The sequence below is a fragment of the Papio anubis genome, chromosome 4 (genome assembly GCF_008728515.1).
Source record: "Papio anubis isolate 15944 chromosome 4, Panubis1.0, whole genome shotgun sequence".
NCBI lineage: Eukaryota > Metazoa > Chordata > Mammalia > Primates > Cercopithecidae > Papio > Papio anubis.
In genome coordinates, this window is record NC_044979.1 from 174,317,900 (window position 1) to 174,340,713 (window position 22,814).

The 22,814-nt window shown below is 45.7% G+C and overlaps 1 protein-coding gene across 1 annotated transcript; it reads left to right on the forward strand.

The window, feature by feature from the left end:
- Nucleotides 1–242: 242 nt before the first annotated feature.
- On the forward strand, nt 243–20,482 carry ETS2 (ETS proto-oncogene 2, transcription factor). Its single transcript, XM_009202250.4, has 10 exons — nt 243–1,564; nt 5,442–5,513; nt 8,412–8,523; nt 9,661–9,780; nt 10,167–10,367; nt 12,574–12,657; nt 13,993–14,214; nt 15,075–15,338; nt 17,114–17,232; nt 18,213–20,482. The coding sequence occupies exons 2-10, from the start codon at nt 5,442–5,444 to the stop codon at nt 18,426–18,428; spliced, it is 1,410 nt and encodes a 469-aa protein (XP_009200514.1). The 5' UTR covers nt 243–1,564; the 3' UTR covers nt 18,429–20,482.
- Nucleotides 20,483–22,814: the final 2,332 nt, after the last annotated feature.

Here is a 22,814-nt window from a genome sequence, read left to right on the forward strand (position 1 = left end):
AGTCTCCAAGAAATATCACTTCCCCTATACGTGATTGTTTCAGCAGTATAGATTCTGACTGTGGCTCATGCCACGGTGATACCTGGAGACCTTCAGGGACCCAGAAACATTAAGGTGCACCGATATCTCATTTATCCGGATAACTCTAGACCCAGAGTCGCCATGGAAACCGAGAACCCTGAGTCACAGAGAAGCTGGGCCATTCCTCTCCCTTCCCAGTGGTGCCGCCGTCCTTGAGATGTGAGCAGCTTTCAGCCCCGTGGCCTCGCTTAAGCTGGGCTGTCCTATTTCATCCACAACTTCAGGAATCTAAACTTTCCTGCAAAATATTGAGCATGTGACCTGAGTCTAAACAGCCATGGACTCAAGCACCTTCTGATAAAAACGGAAACCACAGTGTGGGGGGTGGTTTTGGCCATGGGTTTGGGAGCCAGATAAACTCAGGTTTCCACCGTGAATTTCATTGATCTGACCTGGCAGGTTATTCATCCTAAGGTTCAGTTCCCACCTGTGTAATGTAGGAGCCATAAGTCGTCCGAGAGTGACGATGATGTGCGTGGAGTGCCCAGCCCAGAGAGAAGCACGGCCAAGGCTGGTCACTATCTGGGCACCGCTCAGCTCCAGAGGGCGCCACTCCCGCGGGATCGGGGCTTCCCGGGAGCAGCGCGGATCAGCACCACGACTCGGGGACACAGCCGGGGCCCGTTTTCTACAGGCAGCACCTCATCTGGAGCCTTTTTGTGATAGAATGATCATTAGTACTAAACCCATTCGGAGGTTCAAGAATGGGGTCGGCTCAACTTCAGGGCCTTATTACCCAAGCCTGGCTGCCCCTCGGTGCCACCAGCACCACTGCTCCGTCCCTGCGGAATTCCAAAGGCAGGTTTGGCATTAGGGCCTTGGCTCTGGGGAGGACGCCGAGCGCTCCACAGGATGTCTCCGTCCGGCTCCCAGGGCGCACACTCGCGCGCACGTGGGGCCGAGGCCCTGGTCCCCGGGCCTCAGGGCCAGCAGGCGAGGGACCCAGCCGAGTGACAGCAGGCGGCGGAGGGAAGGCTGGACCGGAAGAAGCCAGCTCCGCCCCGCGCTCCCTCGCCGCCTCCGCCCTCCTTTTCTCTCCCCTCGTGCGCTCCCTCTCCTCTCCCTCCGCTCCCCCAACCCTCCTGCTGCCCCCTTCCCTCTCCTCCTGCTTCTCCCCATCCTGCCTACCTCCCTTCCCCTCCTCCTTTCTCTCCTCCCCTTCCCTCCCCTCCTTCTCTCCTCCCTCCTTCCCTCCCTTCCCTTCCCCTCCCCTCCCCTCCCCTCGGCCGTCCCTCCTACCTCCTCCCTCCTCCCCCCGCTCCTGAAGAGCGCGCCGCGTCGGGGACCGGCCGATTACTTCCTCCAGCTACTGACTAGTGAGGTGTCGCTCCAGCCCAGAGCTCACGGAGCCGCCCGGCCCGCGTCCGGCCTCCCGGAACGTCTCTGGCCTGCGCCCTCGCCCTCGCCCGACGCGCACCGAGCAGCCGCGGGCCCTGAGCAGTCACCGTCCCGACCGCGCGCCGGCCCTGCCCGCAGCGGCGCGGTAAGAGCTGGGTCCCGGAGAGCGGCCGGCGCGCGGCTCCAGTCCCAGGGAGGGTCACCCGGGGCCCGGGGTGGGGTCGCGGGGGGCACCGACATGCAGATCTCGGGGCGCTGCCGGGGGTGCAGATGGGGGTGGCGGCTGCTTCGAGGACTCTAGGGGCGCGCGTCTGAGTTCCGCACCGGCTCGTTTTCCGGTTGTGGAGTGGCCTCCGGGGCTGGCGGGGTCGGCCGGGGTCCCTGCGTGCTAGCGCCGCTGTCTTGGGGGTCGCCGAGCCGCGGGCGCAGCCAGGGCGCGCTGGCCTGTTTCGCTCGCTTTTGTTTTTAAAAGGAAACGCGGGCCTGGTAGGGGGTCCTGCCCAGTGGGTGTCCCGGCGAACACGATTTCGCGAACGGGAGTGGGGGCACAGGAGAGGGTGTCCGAGGTGGCCAGGCGCCCCGGCTTTGAGGGGGACTTCCTGGAGCGGCGCCGGGCCCGGAGGATCTGGGGCGCCTAAGACACCTGGAGGCTGCGGCACCGCGGGAACCTGCGGGGCGCGGGGTGCCATGATCACCTGCTCGCCGCGTCCAGGGCCGGGCATGGGGACCCCTCGGTTCTGCGAGGAGAGCGTGGGGAACCTGTCGGAAATAGGATCTGGTTGCGCTGGGCTGCCTTTATTTTCTCGTTCACACAACATTTGAATGAAGGGGTAACTGAGTGTTTGCTTGTGGTGTTTGGGTTGCGTGTGTGTTATCCTATTTTATTTTTTACGGCAGAAGACCTTTTATGTTAGCCTGTACTCAATTTCAGGAGAGCCTAAAATAGTAGTTGACGTGCTAGTTATTTACAAAGTAAAGAAATGAGCAGTCCCCTTTGGAGATAGGAGTAATTTATTTTAATTCACCAGTAAGAGATTATATTTGTTCCATACAATGGAAGCGCCTGTGCGTTATCTGCCTGCCCACAGCACCACCAATCAGGGAGATAAATCTCCACGTTAAGCTTTATTAAAATTCTGAGTAGTAGCGCAGTACAGTAAATGTTAGCACCGACCATCCGCATGGAAATGTTCAGATACTCATTTCTGGGATTAGTCATTCATCTCTCTAAACTGATCGCCTTCAAAGCAAAAAAAGCAACCTACCTTCAAATGTGTGTTACAAGGTTGTGGTGTTTCTTTTTTTGTTTTCAAATTTATCTAAATAATCTTACATAAGTGATTTCTTGTTCCAATAAGGGTACTGTTGTCAGGCAAATTCTCCTTGTTTTTAAATTCGCAGCTGTTACATTTCTGCCTTTTTTTTTTTTTTTTTTTTTTTTGGTTCAAAAGCAGCGATGTATCAGCAACACCAAACTTGAAATTGATTTATGTGGAAAAACTTGGCTTGTCTGCCACCTAACAAGCCCTGTTGAGTAAACTAAGCAAGCTTAAATTTGATTAGTTGTGTGTCTGCCTGAAACCATTTAGTAGGGCACTTTAATTCTGCATGGTTTTTACAAAACTCATTAAAAGCTGGACAACAAACGAATTCTATTCTGTAGCTAGTAATTACAGCTCTTTATGTGGGAGTGGTAGGCTGCCTTTTCTCCTGGTATTTGTACACAAAAGCTGGGCAGAGTTTTTCCACTGCCTTCCACATTCATTCTCTGTCCATCTCAGAGAAGCTGAAAAACAGAATCAAGTCAGCAAGCAGTCTGCAAGCCTAAGGAAGAAAAAGAGCTGATCCATCCGGCTCTGGATGAATAACTGGCAACACCCAAGATGTCTATGATTTTGCCCTTCTGTTTGAGGCTTATTTCTTTAATCAACAGGTACCAGGGCTTATATCATGCAGATAGATGACATAAAGCTCTAGAGGAAGGAGCATTTCACATTGGAAGGAGTAGTGAGAAGGGCCTGGTCTGATAATATCAGGATGAGGTGGGAAGGGTCCATTCCTCATCATTCATGTTCTCCTGGCAGAGGACTGCGTGGAGGACTCAGAATTTAGGACCATACTCAACTGGGGTTTAATCTCCACTTTGCCCCATGGTGGCCCCCCTGGTAGCTATGTGGATCCTGGGCAGGTTGTCCGTGTTGCTGGGCCTCCGTTGCTTCACTGTATGACGTCTGCCTCTCAGGGATGCAGGAAGATTCAATTATGTAGGAGTGGATGGCCCCCCAGCACGGGGCTTAGCTCTTAGTAACTAGGCATTCTGGCAATGGCAGCCATCAGTAGGAGAGACTATTGATTGTTGAGTGAATGTAAGTGACATAATCCACCAAGTGGAGATTCTGAGTGAATGCGGCCACTTTGGATCCAAGACTGCTGCCCTTCTCTGCCCTCCCATAGGACTATTATTTATTGCCAGTGCTGACCAGCCTTTGTTGGCTACCGTGATCATTACCTGCACTCCGAGGGTTTTAACAGAATTTTCTGATGCCTCTGGCTTCACCTGCTGCGTTTTAGCCAAGAGGGTCTGTGTGTGTGTGTGTGTGTGTGCGCGTGTGTGTGTTGGGTGTGTGTTGGGTGGCAGGGTTCTTGGAAGGTCTGGTTTAGCCATAATGTTGATCATAAAGAGAAAACAAGAAAATAAACGCAAATTAAATAGTTCTGTGCGCATATGTTATTTTGTCACATCCAGTAAGTTCTATCGGTTGAATGTTGTCTTAATTGAAGTTCTCAGTTGTAAACAGATAAGAGCACCCAGTGGAGGCTATGGAGCTGGGCTTAGAGCTTTGCTACCAGCCTTCAGTTCCATAGCCATGAACCCGGGAAGGCAAGGAATCGCCCTAGAGGTGAAGGCTACTTAACCCAAGGTCTCTGAAAATGAGTTTTAGTTACTCTATTGTCTAAGTATCTTTCTTATTGACATGTAACTTAACCTGGCTGAACAATTACATTTTAGAGCCCCAAATAAGTTTTCAGTCTATTATGGCATTGTCCAGTTACAAGCCTCATTGTAATAGCCATGTTAAAAAACAGTAAAGCAGGTGAAATTGATTTCAGTGTATTTCAGATTAACCTAATATATTTGAAATATTGTGTAAGTATAAAAATTATTGAGCTTTTTACTTTTTTCCACTAAGTCTTTGAGAGCTAGTGTGTATGTGTGGATTCGTACTAGCCACTGGTTGAGAGCTCTGTAACCACACATGGCAAGTGGGTACCATATTGCTTAGCCCAGGCCTAGTAGAAGATTAAGACTCAGTCAGAGGAAGTAAGGCAGATCCATGCTTGGAATCAGTTCCTCTTGAAGAAGTGCACAGCCAAGCAGCACACAAAGCAGAAATATTTTGAGCTCTGTATTCAAAGCAGGAAGATCTGGGACCATGTAAGGGGGGTTGGTCTTCAGTTCTCCCTTTGATCCGTTCCCTGGGTGTGTGCCTTCTCACAGCCTGGAGAGTGGAAGGGAAGAGAGGGGCTTCCTGGACTCCTTTCCTGTCTCTGGAAATGGCCCCCTGCAGCTGTCCTGAAGCTCTCAGGTTGAGCGGATTGTGTCCAGAGCAGACAGGAGGTGGCCCACTGCCCCGCTGTACCCACCCAAGTGCTCACCTATGCTGACCATGGAAATGTGAATGAAAAGCCTGACTCAGGCCCTCTTGCCCTGTTAACCCAGCAAGGAGGCTCTGACTAGCCAGCCAGCAAGTGACTTTTTCTGTGACATCTAAGTGGAGTTCAGTGGGGAATCAGCATTATTATTCAATCACCAAAATAGCATATCCCCTTGTGATACTGAGAAATGCTTTCCTCTTGAGACCTTTGTGAGGACAGCCATTTAAATAAGAATTCCCTGCATTCAGTTTGGAATTACCTGTTAGCTGCAGAACAGCCAGGATCAAGTCTCGATGCCACCAATGATGAGTTCTTAGTGTACTTAATCCTTTGCCTCCTTGACTCTTTCTTTTTTTTTCCCAAAGATGAATGATTTCGGAATCAAGAATATGGACCAGGTAGCCCCTGTGGCTAACAGTTACAGAGGGACACTCAAGGTGAGTGAGCAAGTCTTAATTTTTTTTAATTGGAAAACTCGATCTCTAGGAGGAAAGAAAAAAAATGGCCTGGGTCCCAGAAAACTGATTGTAGCCCTAGCTTTTTAATTTATTGACTGTGTGACTATAGGCTATTTGCTTACTTGCTCTGGGCCTCGGTTTTCTGGTCTGCAGAATGGATATCTTGATGTGTATTGTTCCTCTCCTCCACAATATGAAGCCAAAGGCCTTTATAGTTTGTTTTCTGAGGCTCCTTCCAGGTGAAAATCCTATAACTCCCAAGAAAACAGCTGGAGAGGCTGTCTCTGCTGCCTTTTCCGTCTACCCAGGAGTTTCTTTGATGGATGGGAAGCTGTTTAAGAACTGAAATGAGAGAGAAGAGGCAGACAGACCCAACTGCTGCAGCTCCTATCAGAAAGGGCGGCAGTCATGGAATTGTAGGTAGCCTGTTACTGGTGCAGAGAACAAGCAGGCCTACTTATGTTAAACCAAAAGCCAGATGAAAAATGAAAGCGCCGTCTCTGCTGCATAAACATTTTGTGTAGCTTCTCTCATCATTCCTTTTGGGAACATACTTTAGCAGCACAAACTGGTAATTTCCCACTTGTCTTCTCCAAATATGACAGCAAGATTTGATTGTTTTCAGCATTATGTAGTAAACATGTTTCAGAAGCATGATTTTAAAATTGGCCTCCTCAAAGCTTAGCGTCTTGCATAATGATGATGTACGTCTCTGGCATATTACATTTTCCTTTGTATGTCATGACTGAGGTTATTTGTCTGATGTGACCCAAAGAGCTAAAACTCAGCACAGTCCTTTCTGCAGTATTCTAAAGGTCATCACACTTCAGCCTAGTGAGTTTGCTTGTTTGATTTGGCCAGACATTTTAAGCATGGCAGAAGTGGTACAAGAAATCATGGTATTAAGTTGAAACCACACCCCTAAGAAAAATGCTTCTATTAATTCAAATAATTTGACGATGCTTATGCGGTTTCTGGATATGGAAAAGAAACAGTTATTGCTGAAATGGATGTGTTGAAATAGGAAGCACAGATTCGTATTGTCTTTTGGCTTCCTGGCTTTAAAAAAAAATAGAATTTACAGTTAGGAAAGGCATTTCTTAGTCGCCTGGGCAATGCTCGTGGGAACTTTAAAAGTTTATTGGAGGTTTCATCAAAATTAACTCTGCTCTAAAGTAGTTTATAAATCCAGATGAGTAATTTGCACTTGCCTGATTGATTGGTTTTCCTGGTAGATCTCAGGCAGTTGGTCATTATTGACTCGGATTTTTTTTGGGCTGGGCTCCAGCCTCTGCCTGCCCTGTTTGGTAATGCGTCATTCATTGTTCTGCATTTCCACAAAGAAAGCGGGTAACCAATTTTATTTGTAAATGTGTTACACATTTTCTTATTGATGACTCAACAGATGGGTCATTGTATTACACATAACATGGGATTTCCAGCTTATGTTGGAAAAATAGAGTCTTTCTTCACGTGTTCCTATTTAGGCGATGATGAATCCAGACATTATCTGTTACTTACAAACGAGTCTTATATTAAAAGCTGTTTCTTTCATAAATGTTATGTAAGATGATCAGAAATCGACGTCGTGTAAGGTTTTATCTTTCTCTGTGTCTCTCCTCTTCTGCAGATAGTTTAGTTTAGCTTTAAATCTATTTCCTTTGGAAATCTTTCCCCTTAGTAGGTGATTTGGGTTTTTTTGTTTTGTTTTGTTTGTTTTTTGGTTTTTGGTTTTAAGCAACAGGGTCCTTATCTGTTGCCCAGACTGGAATACAGTGGCTTGATTGTAGCTCACCGCAGACTTGAACTCCTGGGCTCAAGTGATCCTCTGGCCTCAACCTCCTAAAGCACTGGGGTTATAGGCATACGCCACCCCACCTGGCCGGGGGTGGGGAGCAGGGAGCGAGGGTTCATTTTTAAGACACTTTACTTTTTATAAAATGAAACGTTAAGGAATTTTGTCATGTATTACTATTTTCTAAACCATTGGAATTGATGTGGAAAAGCATCTCTGGTTTCAATTAAATTGTTTCATGGCCAACATTTCAAAATAAATGCTTCCAAAGATAAAGTAGTGTATTTCATTGTTTGACTTTCAGTTTTTATCCGGTCATTTGCCTTTTAACTGCATTGTGCTCAGACAGCCTCGTCAAGCGTCATTTTTCTTACACACACAGCCTCACTGAATTTTCCTCGATGTAACAGGAGGGTCAGGTGTTTGGTAAAGGGATCTCTGAGGCTCCTCTTGACACCGTTTTAAGATTCTGTTATTTTTAGATTTGTGTATTTAATATATTAACTTAAGTGGATTAGGCCACTAAAATAAATTCCCAGTCACTCTGACTCTGTGAGGTTACTTAAATAAATCCATAGTGGCCGGGCACCATGGCGCATGCCTGTAATCCCAGCACTTCGGGAGGCCAAGGCGGGTGGATTACAAGAGGTCAGGAGTTTGAGACCAGCTTGGCCAACATGGTGAAACCCTGTCTCCACTAAAAATACAAAAATTATCCAGGCGTGGTGGCGGGTGCCTGTAGTCCCAACTACTCGGGAGGCTGAGGTAGGAGAATCGCTCGAACCCAGGACGTGCAGGTTGCAGTGAGCCAAGATTGCACCACTGCACTCTGACCTGGGTGACACAGTGAGACTGTCTCAAAAAATAATAATAATAATCCACAGTAAAATAGAATCCTTTCAGTCACTTTGACCATTTTACAAGTCTGTTTTGAGGACTGACTGGTTGATTCCATGTTTGCTTCAAAATTGCCAGTTGAAACAGGGAATATGGGTAGGATTGCCCACGGACCACTTTTATAATAGGTAATTAAATCAGTTTAAATATTGTATTTCCATTTTCTTTTCCATCTGTTTTTGCAGCGCCAGCCAGCCTTTGACACCTTTGACGGGTCCCTGTTTGCTGTTTTTCCTTCTCTAAATGAAGAGCAAACACTGCAAGAAGTGCCAACAGGCTTGGATTCCATTTCTCATGGTAATTTGTTCCTCAGACTTGACAAATTGTGCATGATTTTCCTAAGTAGTCCTGTTAATAAAGAGATGACAGTTCCTAAGCGAGAAATGTTGATATCTGGAGTCTTTGATATGAATAACCAGAAGGCAGGTTTTCATTTGTATCAACTTGGTGATTCTGATGTGGATTCTGATGTCTTGACTGCCAGACGCCCCCCAGTGAGCCACTGTTAGAAAACTGCAGGGGAACCCCTGAGCTGTCCCTCCTGGATGTTTTCAACATTAGCAAGCAGGTCCTCATCTCCCTCCTCTGCCCTGGAAAACAGACGGAAGAGTAGACATTAAAACACACCCAAACTTGTAATTTGGGTTTGCATCATTAGTTAAATCATCTCCCCTGCCCTGAGTTTTGGGGGCAACACATTGTTTCTTTGTAATCCTTACCCATCTGTATTTCTTTCTGTAGTTCTTCGTGTCATTGTTTATTCTTCTTAAAGGAATAGCACGTCAGATAATGTTCGCACAATTACTGTGACACAGCTATTAGTTGGAAACGTGCCAGAGATGACTGTCATATGAAGTAGGTGCTGAGAATACAGACCAGAAAATTAATTAAAACGCACACACTGGCGTACGCATAACACTGCATGGCAGCCATTTATCATTCTTGAAATTGCTGAGGGTGTCTGCAGAAGATTGTTTTCAATAAAAACGGAAGGTGTGGTTCCATTACCGGGCTAAGTGGGGCACATTCATGTCACACTCACTTCTCAGCTCCATGCCTAGTTTAACGGAAGTAACTTCCAAATGATACAGTCCCTTCAGCCTTTTGACCAGAAACCATGCAATTCTTTTCATTGCCTACAATTTTAAAATAGACTTAGCAGGTTTCCCTACGCACAACTGCTTTGTGACACTTTGCAAAATAGAATCAAATTTGAGTTTTATGATTTTTTTTAAAAAGTATAGTTCTGAGACATATATTTTCTCAATTGTAGTCAGAAAAGTTTTTTTGTTAATAGTTATATTGTTTTAAGGAATCATGCCAAGGTGTGAGATCAAAATTGTTCTTTTCCAAAAACTAAGATGTCTCTCCCAAATCTCCACCTGATATCACCAACTTGAAGTCCTAATGTCCCCGTGGGGGCTTTCCTTCCAGACTCGGCCAACTGCGAGTTGCCTTTGTTAACCCCGTGCAGCAAGGCTGTGATGAGTCAAGCCTTAAAAGCTACCTTCAGTGGCTTCAAAAAGGAACAGCGGCGCCTCGGCATTCCGAAAAGTAAGTACTGCTTTCTTGAGCCCGCACTGGGTGAGAAGAACCAGCTTGAGAGCAGTGGTTTGATCTTGACTTGTTGTTAAGCTTTTGCTTGGGGTATTCTGCAAAGAGTAGCATAGATGTCGTTAACCTGAGCCAGTTTCTGTTTCACCCCAGTCAACCGAAGACTTGATCCAGAACTCATTAAATATATAGTAGAAGGACACGTTACTGGTGTCTTGGAATGTGCCTGGTCATGGCAGAATGGTGACGTGTCATCGTGGTGTCTTGCTCATTCACGGGTTCTGGTATATGTTGGGACTTGGTGCATAAATGAGGGATGACAGTGGTCTCACTACCTTTCCATTGTTTTTACCTCACGTGTTCTCTCTCTTCTTTTCTCCTGGTAGACCCCTGGCTGTGGAGTGAGCAACAGGTATGCCAGTGGCTTCTCTGGGCCACCAATGAGTTCAGTCTGGTGAACGTGAATCTGCAGAGGTTCGGCATGAATGGCCAGATGCTGTGTAACCTTGGCAAGGAACGCTTTCTGGAGCTGGCACCTGACTTTGTGGGTGACATTCTCTGGGAACATCTGGAGCAAATGATCAAAGGTACTAGCTGAATGTCTTGCTTCTCCTTGTCCAGGATGAGCTGTGGCCGGGAAGACTGATTGGGAAAGTCACGTGGGTGTTCTTCAACCTTAGGGTTGCCACTTGTAATGACATAGAGTACCTTGCCTCAAAATGCCACTCAAGTGAGTCAGATATATGGCAGTGATTATAGATTTTTATCCCACTTTATGTGAGTGTGTGTGTGTGTATAGCATCAGGTATAGCCACAAGGCAGTAGCCTTAGTCACTAAATTGTTCTCTATTGCTGGCTCTATTCATCACGGGAGTCCATGTTGACTCAGATATGTAGGACAGGCGAGAATTCCCACGTCTTCTGAGCTCACGTTACAGAGCTAAAAGATATGGCAGCTTTAATGAAAGGGAGCCTTTACTCACATAAACCCTATGAATTCTACGTAAATTTTCCTACATCCAAATGGAACGTATTTTGGATGTTGAGGATTGTTGAGGGGGGTGGGGTATGTTTTTAAACAAGTGAGAAATTGATATATATTTACATGCTATCGTATTGTACAGAAACTGGCCATTGATCAGTAGAAATCTCACCAAATACAGAGAAAGTCTTGATTCAAAACTTAAAATAGCAGGGAGACCAATGTTTAAAACACATTGAGTTAAAAAAGAAAAGAAGGCCAGGTGCAGTGGCTCACACCTGTAATCCCAGCACTTTGGGAGGCCAAGGCAGGCGGATCACTTGAGGTTAGGAGTTCAAGACCAGCCTGGCCAATGTGGTGAAACCCCGTCTCTACTAAAAATACAAAAAATAAAAATAGTAGCTGGGCATAGTGGCACACACCTGTAATCCCAGACACTTGGGAGGCTGAGGCAGAAGAATCCCTTGAACCCGGGAGGCAGAGGTTGCAGTGAGTCGAGGTCACACCACTGTACTCCAGCCTGTGTGAGTGAGACTCTGTCAAAAGAAAGAGAGAAAGAGAGAGAGAAAGGAAAGAAAGAAAGAAAGAGAGAGAGAGAGAAAAGAGAAAGGAAGGAAGGAAGGGAGGGAGGGAGGGAGGGAGGAAGGAAAAGAAAGCACGTTTATAGAATTCAGGGAACTAGTCCTCACCTGACTGATTTTAAACACACTGAATTTTAGCATCAACTATAGACTCAGAATCTCAAAACCACCTAGGATTCAACAGCTAACTTTTTTTAGTTACGGCTTCTGAGGGCCAGGGAAACTCATTTTTTTTTTTTTTTTTTTTTGAGACGGAGTCTCGCTCTGTCGCCCAGGCTGGAGTGCAGTGGCCGGATCTCAGCTCACTGCAAGCTCCGCCTCCTGGGTTCACGCCATTCTCCTGCCTCAGCCTCCCGAGTAACTGGGACTACAGGCGTCCGCCACCTCGCCCGGCTAATTTTTTGTATTTTTTAGTAGAAACGGGGTTTCACCGTGTTAGCCAGCATGGTCTCGATCTCCTGACCTCGTGATCCGCCCGTCTCGGCCTCCCAAAGTGCTGGGATTACAGGCTTGAGCCACCGCGCCCGGCCGGAAACTCATTTTTAAAGACCCTCATTTTTTCTGAACTTGGACAGGGCTTTTCTACCAAGTTTCTGGTGATCTGTTCATTGGCAAATTGGGCCTGTTTTGCCATTCCTCGGGCCTGTGAGTTTGTGTGTGTTTGAGTTTCCAGGTGCACGTATACTTTGTAATATATTCGTATTAAGTGTGTATACACAGTGCACAAACCTTTTCCCTTTCAAAGTTCTTGGGCAGTTGTCTTAGCCATCCCAGACTCCCACAGCCCTGGAGACCTCCTACACCCTGGGGAAGCGTGCAGGTTTGGAAGCAATGGGACTGTAAGCTTCACGGGGGCAGACACCATCCATTTTATTAATTTCCTGTATGCAGCCTCTGGTACAGATGGCATTTCATAAATACTTAACTGTTTCTTGAATGCATGAATGAATTCAATACACCATCTGGACCTTTTGCAATAGAAAATTTAATGTTGCCAATGACATCATTCATTTTGGAAAATGTATTTTAGTAATTAGAAAAATGGGTTGCTTTCTCTTGTGTTTTGAAAAAGACAGGCAGGACATGGAGCGCCATGAGATTAAATGTGAAGCACTCCATGCATGTCATCATTCTAAAATTATCGTCTCACAGGAATTCAGAAAGTCAATTTGTTCTTGTGTAGTTTTCACCTACATCTGCCATCTTATGTCTCCTGTGTCTGCTTTTCAGAAAACCAAGAAAAGACAGAAGATCAATATGAAGAAAATTCACACCTCACCTCCGTTCCTCATTGGATTAACAGCAATACAATAGGTCAGTCCGACTGATTCTGCCCTTAAGAACTTGGTCTTCAGTCTCCCCAGTAGACTTGGACTCTCTGCTGTAGGCTCCTAAGGGGCCACCTAGACCTGTGTGTGTCTCTCATGGTGGCCACACGTGGGTGGTTGAGCTATAAGCTGTTGAAATGTGACTGGTCCACATTGAGATGTGTAGGAAGAGTATAGTCATGCACGCTAGATTTGGAAGTCTTAGTATGAAACAGAGAATATAAAATGTCTCCCTGATAATTTTTAACGTATCGATTACATATTGAAATGATAATTGCTACATGAGGCCAAGTAAAATAAGAAAATTAACTTCACCTGTTTCTTTTTGCTTTTTTAATATGGCCACTAGAACATTCACAATTGCTTAAGTGGCTCACACGATCTTCCATAGGTCAGCACTGTTAGTACTAGTCCAGGCAATTCTTAGAGCAAGGAGCAGAACGAAGTGAGCTGGTTACCGCAGTCACCACCTGTTGGTCTAGTGTAGCAAACAAGAGGCGGCGGGCACAGAGTGTGTGGGAAGCAATTTGTAAACTGGCTTTGAACTTGGGAGCTTAAAGAGCTGTCATGGAATCTAGGTCCTTTCTTCCGATTGCTGGTACTGGGGAGGACACATGGTCTGGCCAGGCCAGCGTGGGAGGGTTCCTTGGAACAGAAGGCTTGGGTGGTGTTGGTCCGGCCCAGTGTTTTCTCTCTGGCCCCAGCTCCACCATTCGGACCCAGTGAAGCCCACCTCTCTGCCCCACTGGGGGCTTCCTGCTCCGGGGGTCTTTCTGAACGTGGTACAGTGAGACACCCTGTGCCTGCCTGAGTCTGAATCAGAGTCAGAGAGCTTCCTTCCCTCTCCAGAAAATAAATGATTCTGCAATGAACAGAGACAGGAGCAGTGTGATGAAGGAGCGGACAGCAGAGTGGGCTGTGCCTCAGCACACAGGGTTCGTGGCCTGGCTCTGCTCCTTATGCATCACACAGTGCATGACACGTCACCTCGTCTCTCTGAGCCTTACTCTCCTCGGAAGCTGCAAGAGCCAGTGAGCCCTGTCCTCCTGAGGGTCCCATGAAAGCACTAGGGTTGTAGAAATAGGAACATTGAGTCCTGCCTACAAAGGCTGCAGTCATTTTGGCAAAGGGCTGCTGGTTGAGAAGATGAAAGGTTTGAGAAGAAGGCTTGGTGACAGACCCCCACCAAAGCCCGGGTGTCCACTGAGGTTCTGCAGAGGGCTGGAGTGTGCGGAGTGCTCACCTGTCATTGGCTCTGAGGGGTTAGTTACTGTGGTAATACTGACTTTAAGAGCTCTGTCGTCCGATTGTTCTGTCCCAGGTTTTGGCACGGAGCAGACGCCCTACGGAATGCAGACACAGAATTACCCCAAAGGCGGCCTCCTGGACAGCATGTGTCCGGCCTCCACACCCAGCGTACTCAGCTCTGAGCAGGAGTTTCAGATGTTCCCCAAGTCTCGGCTCAGCTCCGTCAGCGTCACCTACTGCTCTGTCAGTCAGGACTTCCCAGGCAGCAACTTGAATTTGCTCACCAACAATTCTGGTAAGATTGGAAGCATCTTTCAACAAGGCTGTTGGTTTGATTCTGAGAACCCCAGAGCTGTCATGAACCTCTTAATAAATACTTCCTGGGTTCAGCCATTACAGAAGGAGGTCAAAGCCCATGTTCTAAGTGGATTTCCAACAAGCATACCCCTAATATGTTTCAGGTGCTGGCCCAGGTACCGCAGGCATTGAGTAAACAAAACACAATCCCTGCTCTCACAGCCAGATTTCTCCACGCTTCGGGATATTTATGGTGGTGATGCAGGAATGTGGCATTTCTTTTTATGGAGATGTAACATAAATACAGTGCACAAATCTCAGGTCATATGGCTGGTTGAATTTGTGTACGTATGTATACCTATGTAACAACCATCCGGATGGAGATAGAGAAGTTTCCAGTAACCTGGACGGTTCCTTCGTACCCCTTCCCAGCAATATCATCCCCCCACAGAAGGGAACCATTCTGACTTTTATCATCATGGATTAGGTTTTGATTTTCTTGAACTTTACATAGATGGAATCATGCGGTATGTTTTCTTTTGTGTTTGTCTTTTACTCATCATGAGGTCTGGGATTCATGCATGTTGTTGGATGTAGCAGCTATGTGTTCTTTTTCATCGCTGTATAGTATTCCATTATAAGAATTTTATTCATTCTACTGTTGATGGAAGATAGGATTTGTGTAGCATAGTTACCCTAAGGAATAGGCACCTGAGTAGAGAGCATTTTGAGAAGTCTGAGTGGTTCTACACCAGCAGGTGCATGATTGCACTGGTAGTGGTTGGTGATGCTGTGGTCGTGCCCAAGACCAACGGTGCCCTAGAGGAATCAAAGTATGTGCTTGGTTGTCTTTGCCAGGGACGCCCAAAGACCATGACTCCCCTGAGAACGGTGCAGACAGCTTCGAGAGCTCAGATTCCCTCCTGCAGTCCTGGAACAGCCAGTCGTCCTTGCTGGATGTGCAACGGGTTCCTTCCTTCGAGAGCTTCGAAGATGACTGCAGCCAGTCTCTCTGCCTCAATAAGCCAACCATGTCTTTCAAGGATTACATCCAAGAGAGGAGCGACCCGGTGGAGCAAGGCAAACCAGTTATACCTGCAGCCGTGCTGGCCGGCTTCACAGGTGCGTGTGGCTCTCCGGGAGCCTGGCCGCCCAGTCTCCTGGGTCCTGTCCCTTGTTTCCTTTCGAGCCGCAGTACCACGTTCACCGAGGGTGTTTTCTAAGCTTAGGCACACAAGTGCTCTACACTCCGTGTTTTATGCATGGCTTACCGTATCTCTGAATTCGAAAAAAGCCACACTGGGTGGAATTTTCATGTACACAGAGCTCCATGGAGTGAATGAAAATCGACAGGCCACTCCTTCCACCTGGGACATTCTGTAGAGTAGTTGGAGCAGGGGGCGTAGCCTATGCAGTCTTCAGCTCTGACTCACCCACTCCAAGAATCAAAGAATGTAAACTGGCTTAGGGAGGGGCAGCAGAGCCAGTCTCAAATAATATGGGCACTGTTTACCTTTTCTTGCTTCTAAAATCTATCTACTCTTATTTTTGAGGTTTGGGTGAGAGCTATTCTAGGCACAGGACAAATATTAAAGCTGCTTTTAGAAACAGATATTTCCAGTACTTTAGCAAAAATACTGGGGCTTTGTTTTCACTGGCTTCGTGTGTCCTTAAATGTGCTTTTTTTTTTTTTTTTTTTTTTTTTTGACCATATGGAGCCACTGTGGATTGAAATTACCTAACTTAAAAAACTCTGATACATTTAAAATAAAGATACTGAGGCATTCATTCTTTTCCTGTCGTCTAAGAACAAGCAGCCACGTAAATGTATTAAAGTACACGGAAAGAGTGTGTGAAAGCTATTCTCGCTTTCATTATTGGGAGTTCAGGGCCTGAGAAGAATAAACAGCCATAACGTTAGTGTGGTTCATTTTAATAGTAACGTAAGTTTCTGTTTAGTGACTGACAGCTCTGTGGTTAAGTAGGCATACAGTCTGTAGTCTGTAGGACAGCCTGGCATGGAAGTGGTATGAGGCCATTTTACAGATGGGGAAATTGGCTCACAGGTAGACAGCTATCGGTGGTCACACAGCTCTGGTTCTAGAAGGCCTGTCCCGTGCTTTACAGCAAAGTTTTATTGATAATGGCCATTGCGTTTCTGAGGAAGAGCTATTTGGTGGAAAGAGGTTGGGCTTAGGATCGGAAGATCTAGGCTTTTCTCCTCTTTGCTGTGATGGGTGTGTGATCCAGGACAAGGCACCTGGCCTCTGAGCCGCATCTTATCCCTCCTCTTTAGAACAGGACCACACTGACACTTGCTTTGCATGCTTCACCAGACAGAGGCTGTGAGGCAATGAATGTGACCCCACGTGGCTACTGAGTAAACCGGGCTCACATTAAGCAATTTACACATGATCATTTGGCAGGAAGGTGGCATGGGATCCCACGTATGACACTCCTCATTCTGTGATGAAACACCCCTTCAGCCACCCCCATCTCTGCCCCACTGGGTGTTTCTAGAAATAAACCTTGAAGGTTTTTACATAAGGAACAATTAAACCAGATGGGGAATTTTAATGCCAAGAGTTGGTGGCCCTAAACTTTCTTCCAGAAAGAATAAACCTAGCAATCAAGGGGAAGGGTGTCCCGTCTCATGACCTTATTTTCTAGGAGTAGGCAGTGCGGAGGAGGAACTCACATTTGGTGCCCAGCCCCATCTCATTAAAACACTTAGTACTGTCACCAACACCTTGAGTGCCACCCTTGAGTGTCACATCGGAACCCCATTCAGAGAGTTGGATCTGCATTCCTAAATCAGCATGTACAATTAGGATGGTTGAAGCCTTGCTGTATTTTACATCTGTGAAAGGGTATGATCCGTCTCCCTCTCCCCACAGGAAGTGGACCTATTCAGCTGTGGCAGTTTCTCCTGGAGCTGCTATCTGACAAATCCTGCCAGTCATTCATCAGCTGGACTGGAGACGGATGGGAGTTTAAGCTCGCCGACCCCGATGAGGTATGGCCAGAGCCCTGGGAAATCTCTGGGTTTGAAAACCTGATTTCCTGGTTGGGTTCAAAAACTCAGTTCTTTGGGCACCAAAAAAAAGGGTTCACCAGTACTAATGAGAATCTTTCTACGTGAGGCATCCTTGACTGTTGGGAAAATGGAAGTGGAGTCATGCTTTGTAGGGAAATGTGTATAGTGTTTTCTGGGTATGCTTTGTACAAGGGCGTTGCACAGATTTCACTGTCTTGATCGGTTGTCTGATCAAGAGGCCCAAGCTGCAAATTGAGGTTCTCTGCCAACCATCTGAAAATGCCTTAGAAAGGCTGTCCTTGTCCACTGGGGAAATAAGCCTCATGTGGCCCAAGCCGGCTTTCTGTCTGCTCCTTAGCTGAGCCCAGCAGCGTTGACCCCAGCCCTGCAGGGTTAGAACCAGGAGCCCTGTCTGAAGGAGAAGGCCAAGGACAGGTGGGATACCAACTCCTCCAGAAAAGCATTAGAGAGAAGCCCCAGGTCTCTGGCACCAGAAAGCATAATCTGTCACCACTCCCGCCCCACCCCCAGTTCCCTTGAGAGACAAGCATTGAGGAATGAGTATACCACGCAGCTCAGAATCCCAGCCGGCACCTGTTAACTTCAGTAGTTGGAATAGAATCCTGGAGGGTGGGTGACACCAGCATTTCCCTTGTCTCAGGACCCTCCTGGCTCTGAACCCTTGGCTCCCAGGAGGTTTTGCTGAGCTGGGGCCAGAGAGCAGGGACCTCACTCCCCACTGGTTCTGCCCCCTGGGGACACAGTGCCCCTGCCATAGGTACTCAAAGGTACTCAGAGGTACTCCTCGGTACTCAAAAGATCCTCCTGCGGACCTTGTGTAGGTGTCAAGTTCTCTCTAGGGTGAATGTGCCTCAGAATCATAATCAGGGAGGAATGTCATTCACTTTTTCTTCACTGACAAATGGAATTGAACTCTTTTCCATCTGTGTTCACCAAAGGTGGCCCGCCGGTGGGGAAAGAGGAAAAATAAGCCCAAGATGAACTACGAGAAGCTGAGCCGGGGCTTACGCTATTATTACGACAAGAACATCATCCACAAGACGTCGGGGAAGCGCTACGTGTACCGCTTCGTGTGCGACCTCCAGAACTTGCTGGGGTTCACGCCCGAGGAACTGCACGCCATCCTGGGCGTCCAGCCCGACACGGAGGACTGAGGTCGCCAGGACCGCCCTGAGCCGGCCCCAGGCTGGTGGACTGAGTGGGAAGCCCATCCTGACCACCTGCTCCGAGGACCCAGGAAAGGCAGGATTGAAAACGTCTAGGAAAGTCGCCAAGAAGCAGTGGCCTTATTGCATCCCAAACCACGCCTCTTGACCAGGCTGCCTCGCTTGTGGCAGCGACGGCACAGCTGATTCTACTCATAGTGCTTTTAAATGAAAATGGTCGAGAAGGAGGCACCGGGAAGCCATCTTGGCGCCTGGCAGGCCGTGGGTCGGGATGGTTCTGACTGTTTGAGATTCTCAAAGGAGCGAGCATGTCGTGGACACACACAAACTATTTTTAGATTTTCCTTTGCCTTTTGCAACCAGGAACAGCAAATGCAGAAACTCTTTGAGAGGGTAGGAGGGTGGGAAGGAAACAACCATGTCATTTCAGAAGTTAGTTTGTATATATTATTATAATCTTATAATTGTTCTCAGAATCCCCTAACAGTTCTATTTAACAGAAATTGTATATTGTAATTTAAAATAATTATATAACTGTATTTGAAATAAGAATTCAGACATCCGAGGTTTTGTTTCATTTTTCAGTAGCACATACGGAATTTTGCAAAGATTTAATCTGCCAAGGGCCGACTAAGAGAAGTTGTAAAGTGTGTATTATTTACATTTAATAGACTTACAGGGATAAGGCCTATGGGGGGGTCATCCCTGCTTTTTGTGGTTTTTTTGTTTTTGTTTTTTGGGGGTTTTCTTGCCTTGGTTGTCTGGCAAGGACTGTACATTTGGGAGTTTTTATAAGAAACTTAAATGTTATTATCTGGGGTTATATCTGGCCTCTGCTTTCTCCTTTAATTGTAAAGTAAAAGCTATAAAGCAGTATTTTTCTTGACAAACGGCATATGTTTTCCACTTTGCATGCCTTTAAGTCAGTTTATACACAAAATGGATTTTATTTTTTAGTTTCACTGTGTTTCTCCAACAGCTCACCTCTCCCTGACCACCCAGCCATTTCCTTCCTGTGCTCCACGTTCTTCTGTATGATTAAAATAAGAATACTATTTTTGGAAATATGCAACTCCTTTTCAGAGATCAGGAGGGATTTATGTAGCAGCTATTTTTACTGCAAAAGTAATTCACTGGAAAAAAAATGTAATTTGTAAGAAAGCTTTATTTTTATCTCAGCTCCATGTAAAGTTAAAGTTACTGTACAGAGCTGAAGGATGGGGGGTGATGGGGGTCTTGATGAAACCTCTTGAACGAGGTACAGTTTGTTCCATCTTTGTGCACTCGTGTGTCTCAAACCATCTTAATAGCATGCTGCTCCTTTTTGCTCAGTGTCCACAGCAAGATGACGTGATTCTTATTTTCTTGGACACAGACTATTCTGAGGCACAGAGCGGGTACTTAAGATGGGAAAGAGAAAGCATCAGAGCCATTCATTTGGAGAAAACGTTTTGATCAAGATGGAGACTTTTGTAGTCATTTCAAAAGAGCACCTGAGTCATGGGTATTCCTGGCCTTTGTAAATGACCCGGTCAAGTTGGTTTCAAAGTCCGATGGGCTTGTCTGTTTACTAGCTGTGTGGCCTTGGACCGGTGGCTGACATCTGTAAAAAATCCTCCTGTGATGCAACTGAGGAATCGGGTGGCCGGGCAAGCTGGGAAGAGCAAAGCCAGAGCTGCGATGCCTAAATACCCACAAAAGACCGTTCCCAGTATACTTAAGCACAGGATGTTTTTCTCAAGTGGGACGTATTTATCACTCGGACATCTGTTTATAATATAAACAGACATGTGACTGGGAACGTCTTGCTGCCAAAAGAATCCTAGGCATTGGCTCATTGTATGTGAGGCTGAACCACGTGAAATTGCCAATATTAGACTGGCTTTTATCTACAAAGAAGGAGTTTCATGGGGTTCGACCTAATAGTTACGGAAACTACAGTCCTTATAAACCATTGGCATGGTAATAAACAGATCTTAAGGATAAAAATTTTGTAATTGGGCCTTTACTCTCTCAATAATAAAGTATTTTGTTTATATAAACTCCTTGTGATAGTCCTCGTTCTTCCTCTCCACACCCAGCATGAAGGAGTTGGAGGAAGGATGTTAACCCCAGATCCATTCTCTACCCAAAACATTCCATCGTCAAGCAGCAAGTCTGTTTGACTAGTTTATACACAAGTGACTTAGAAGCCACAACCCAAATTGGAATCAACTCTGAGCCCTTCCTAAAAGAATTCCCAAAAAGTACTCCTTCAAAGCAAAACATTCTTTTAAGAAGGTGTTAGAAAGATTCAAATGTCTTTGCCAGAAGCTTGGCAGAGATAACTGAGGAGAGATTCTAGGATGTTTATATTAAGCACATTCGAATTTGAGGTTTAAGTACTTTTGGAACTGAGAGAACACTCTGTCCCCAGTGGAGTCTGACATTGGTAAGGTGATGGTGGTCTTAGGACACCTATTTTCAAATTTGTTCTCTTTACATGCTTCAAAATTAGTGAGTATGCCAAAAAGCTTATGTGGGTTATATTCATTGGTGTGCTAGAGCCAGCTCACTGTGTGCTCCCGAGAGCTACATGTCTGTTCCCACCACCACATCAGTAAAGGTAGCTTGAGATGGGGCATGATGAGAGTATTTACACCATGGGAATCAGCAGACACTACAAGTGAGGGCCTTTTCTCCCCCAGAGTGCTGATTGTTAAACATTTACCAGCACTCTACTGGTTATATCTACCAATGACTTCCATATTAGAAATTAAGGTAAATTTTAAAAGAATTCATTTAAAAATAATTTTACGTATTGGCATTAACAGCATTTTTTTTATTGTGAAAAGTAATTATGTTTTTAAAAGTTAGCATGGCATTGTTTCACATTTGCAAATCTCCTTAATGTCTGGTTTAGTATTAGAGTTGGATTCTTCTGTTCCTGCATTCAGTCTCTTCACATATATTTTGATAGAGAATGTGAAGAAAATCCGGCCTAACAGATACATAACTGAAACAAGGAGGAGCATTTAAGGCTGTTTCAGATAATTGTAGATATTCTTTCTTTACTATGCCAAAACTTAACAAAGTATAACTCCTTAGTTGCGATTCAGGTATGAAATCATATTAATGAACTTTCCTAAGGTTACATTAAATTCCATTGATCTACTTTGCACTTTGAGTAGATCTTTTACCCATGTATGATTTTGTAACATCCTGCACTGGTCATTTGGAAAATATTGCTTCAACATGTTAACACATTTCAAAATATAATATTAAACAATTACACTACTTAATATCACCACAAATCACATCAGAAAAGTACTGGGAATCTATCAAACTCACAGTGGTGGATACCAATTTTTTAAAATCCAAATTTTCACTGGAAACCTCAAATTTTATAATCAGCAACAAATATCCCTAAGTTTATTTTGCTGGTGGGAGGGGGAAGCGACAGACTCACTTTATTTGTTTTTGAGGAAGTACCAGCCAAATACCCAAATCAGAATAATTTGCCAGGTATTCTCTCAGATACAAGTGATGTTCATGAATACAGTGGATAGTTTAGCTTGCAACTCAAATACACAACTGTATTTCCTTAGAACAATCACCTATTTCAGTATGTATGCAGACCAGTTCTTTATGTGTACTTTCCATTTTATTGCACAGAAATTAAAAAGATGTATGTTCCATTAGTAAAAATTAGTTTTTACTGCTTCACACAAGTATTTTTGAGGCCGGGTGTGGTGGCTCACACCAGCCTACCCAACATGACAAAACCTCATCTCTACTAAAATACAAAAATTAGCCAGATGCAGTGGTGCATGCCTGTAGTCCCAGCTACTTTGGAGGCTGAGGCTGGAGAATCACTTGGACCTGGGAGGCGGAGGTTGCAGTGAGCTGAGATCGCGCCATTGCACTCCAGTCTGGGTGACAGAGTGAGACTCTGTCTTTAAAAAAAAAAAAAAAATTTTTTTTTTGAGTGAAACTGGTATTTTTCTTTTCTTTTTTTCTGCCAGTGCATGGTGGTGGTGGAGAGTGCAGTGACACAGTGACTGTCAGTACAGTTTAGTGCAACTGTTCCAGTTCACGTGATTCTGGTTCAGCACTACAATGGAAAAACCACCTGTGCTTTTGTACCATCATAGCAAATGTCAAAAAGTCAAGCATGGATTTGTATCCTTGTAAAAATAGTCTTAACCATGAGGATCCTTCTGAAAGGCTCTCAGCGACCTCAGAGTCTGTGGGGCACATTTTGAGAATTGTTCTAGAAAGAAGAGAGGCTCACTCAGAGCAAAAGTAGTGGACCTCAGGAGGACGAAGCGAAAGTAGGGAAAATTAGCCTTTGGCCTCCCGAATCCAGTGTCTGTGCTTCCAGTCTTCTGACCT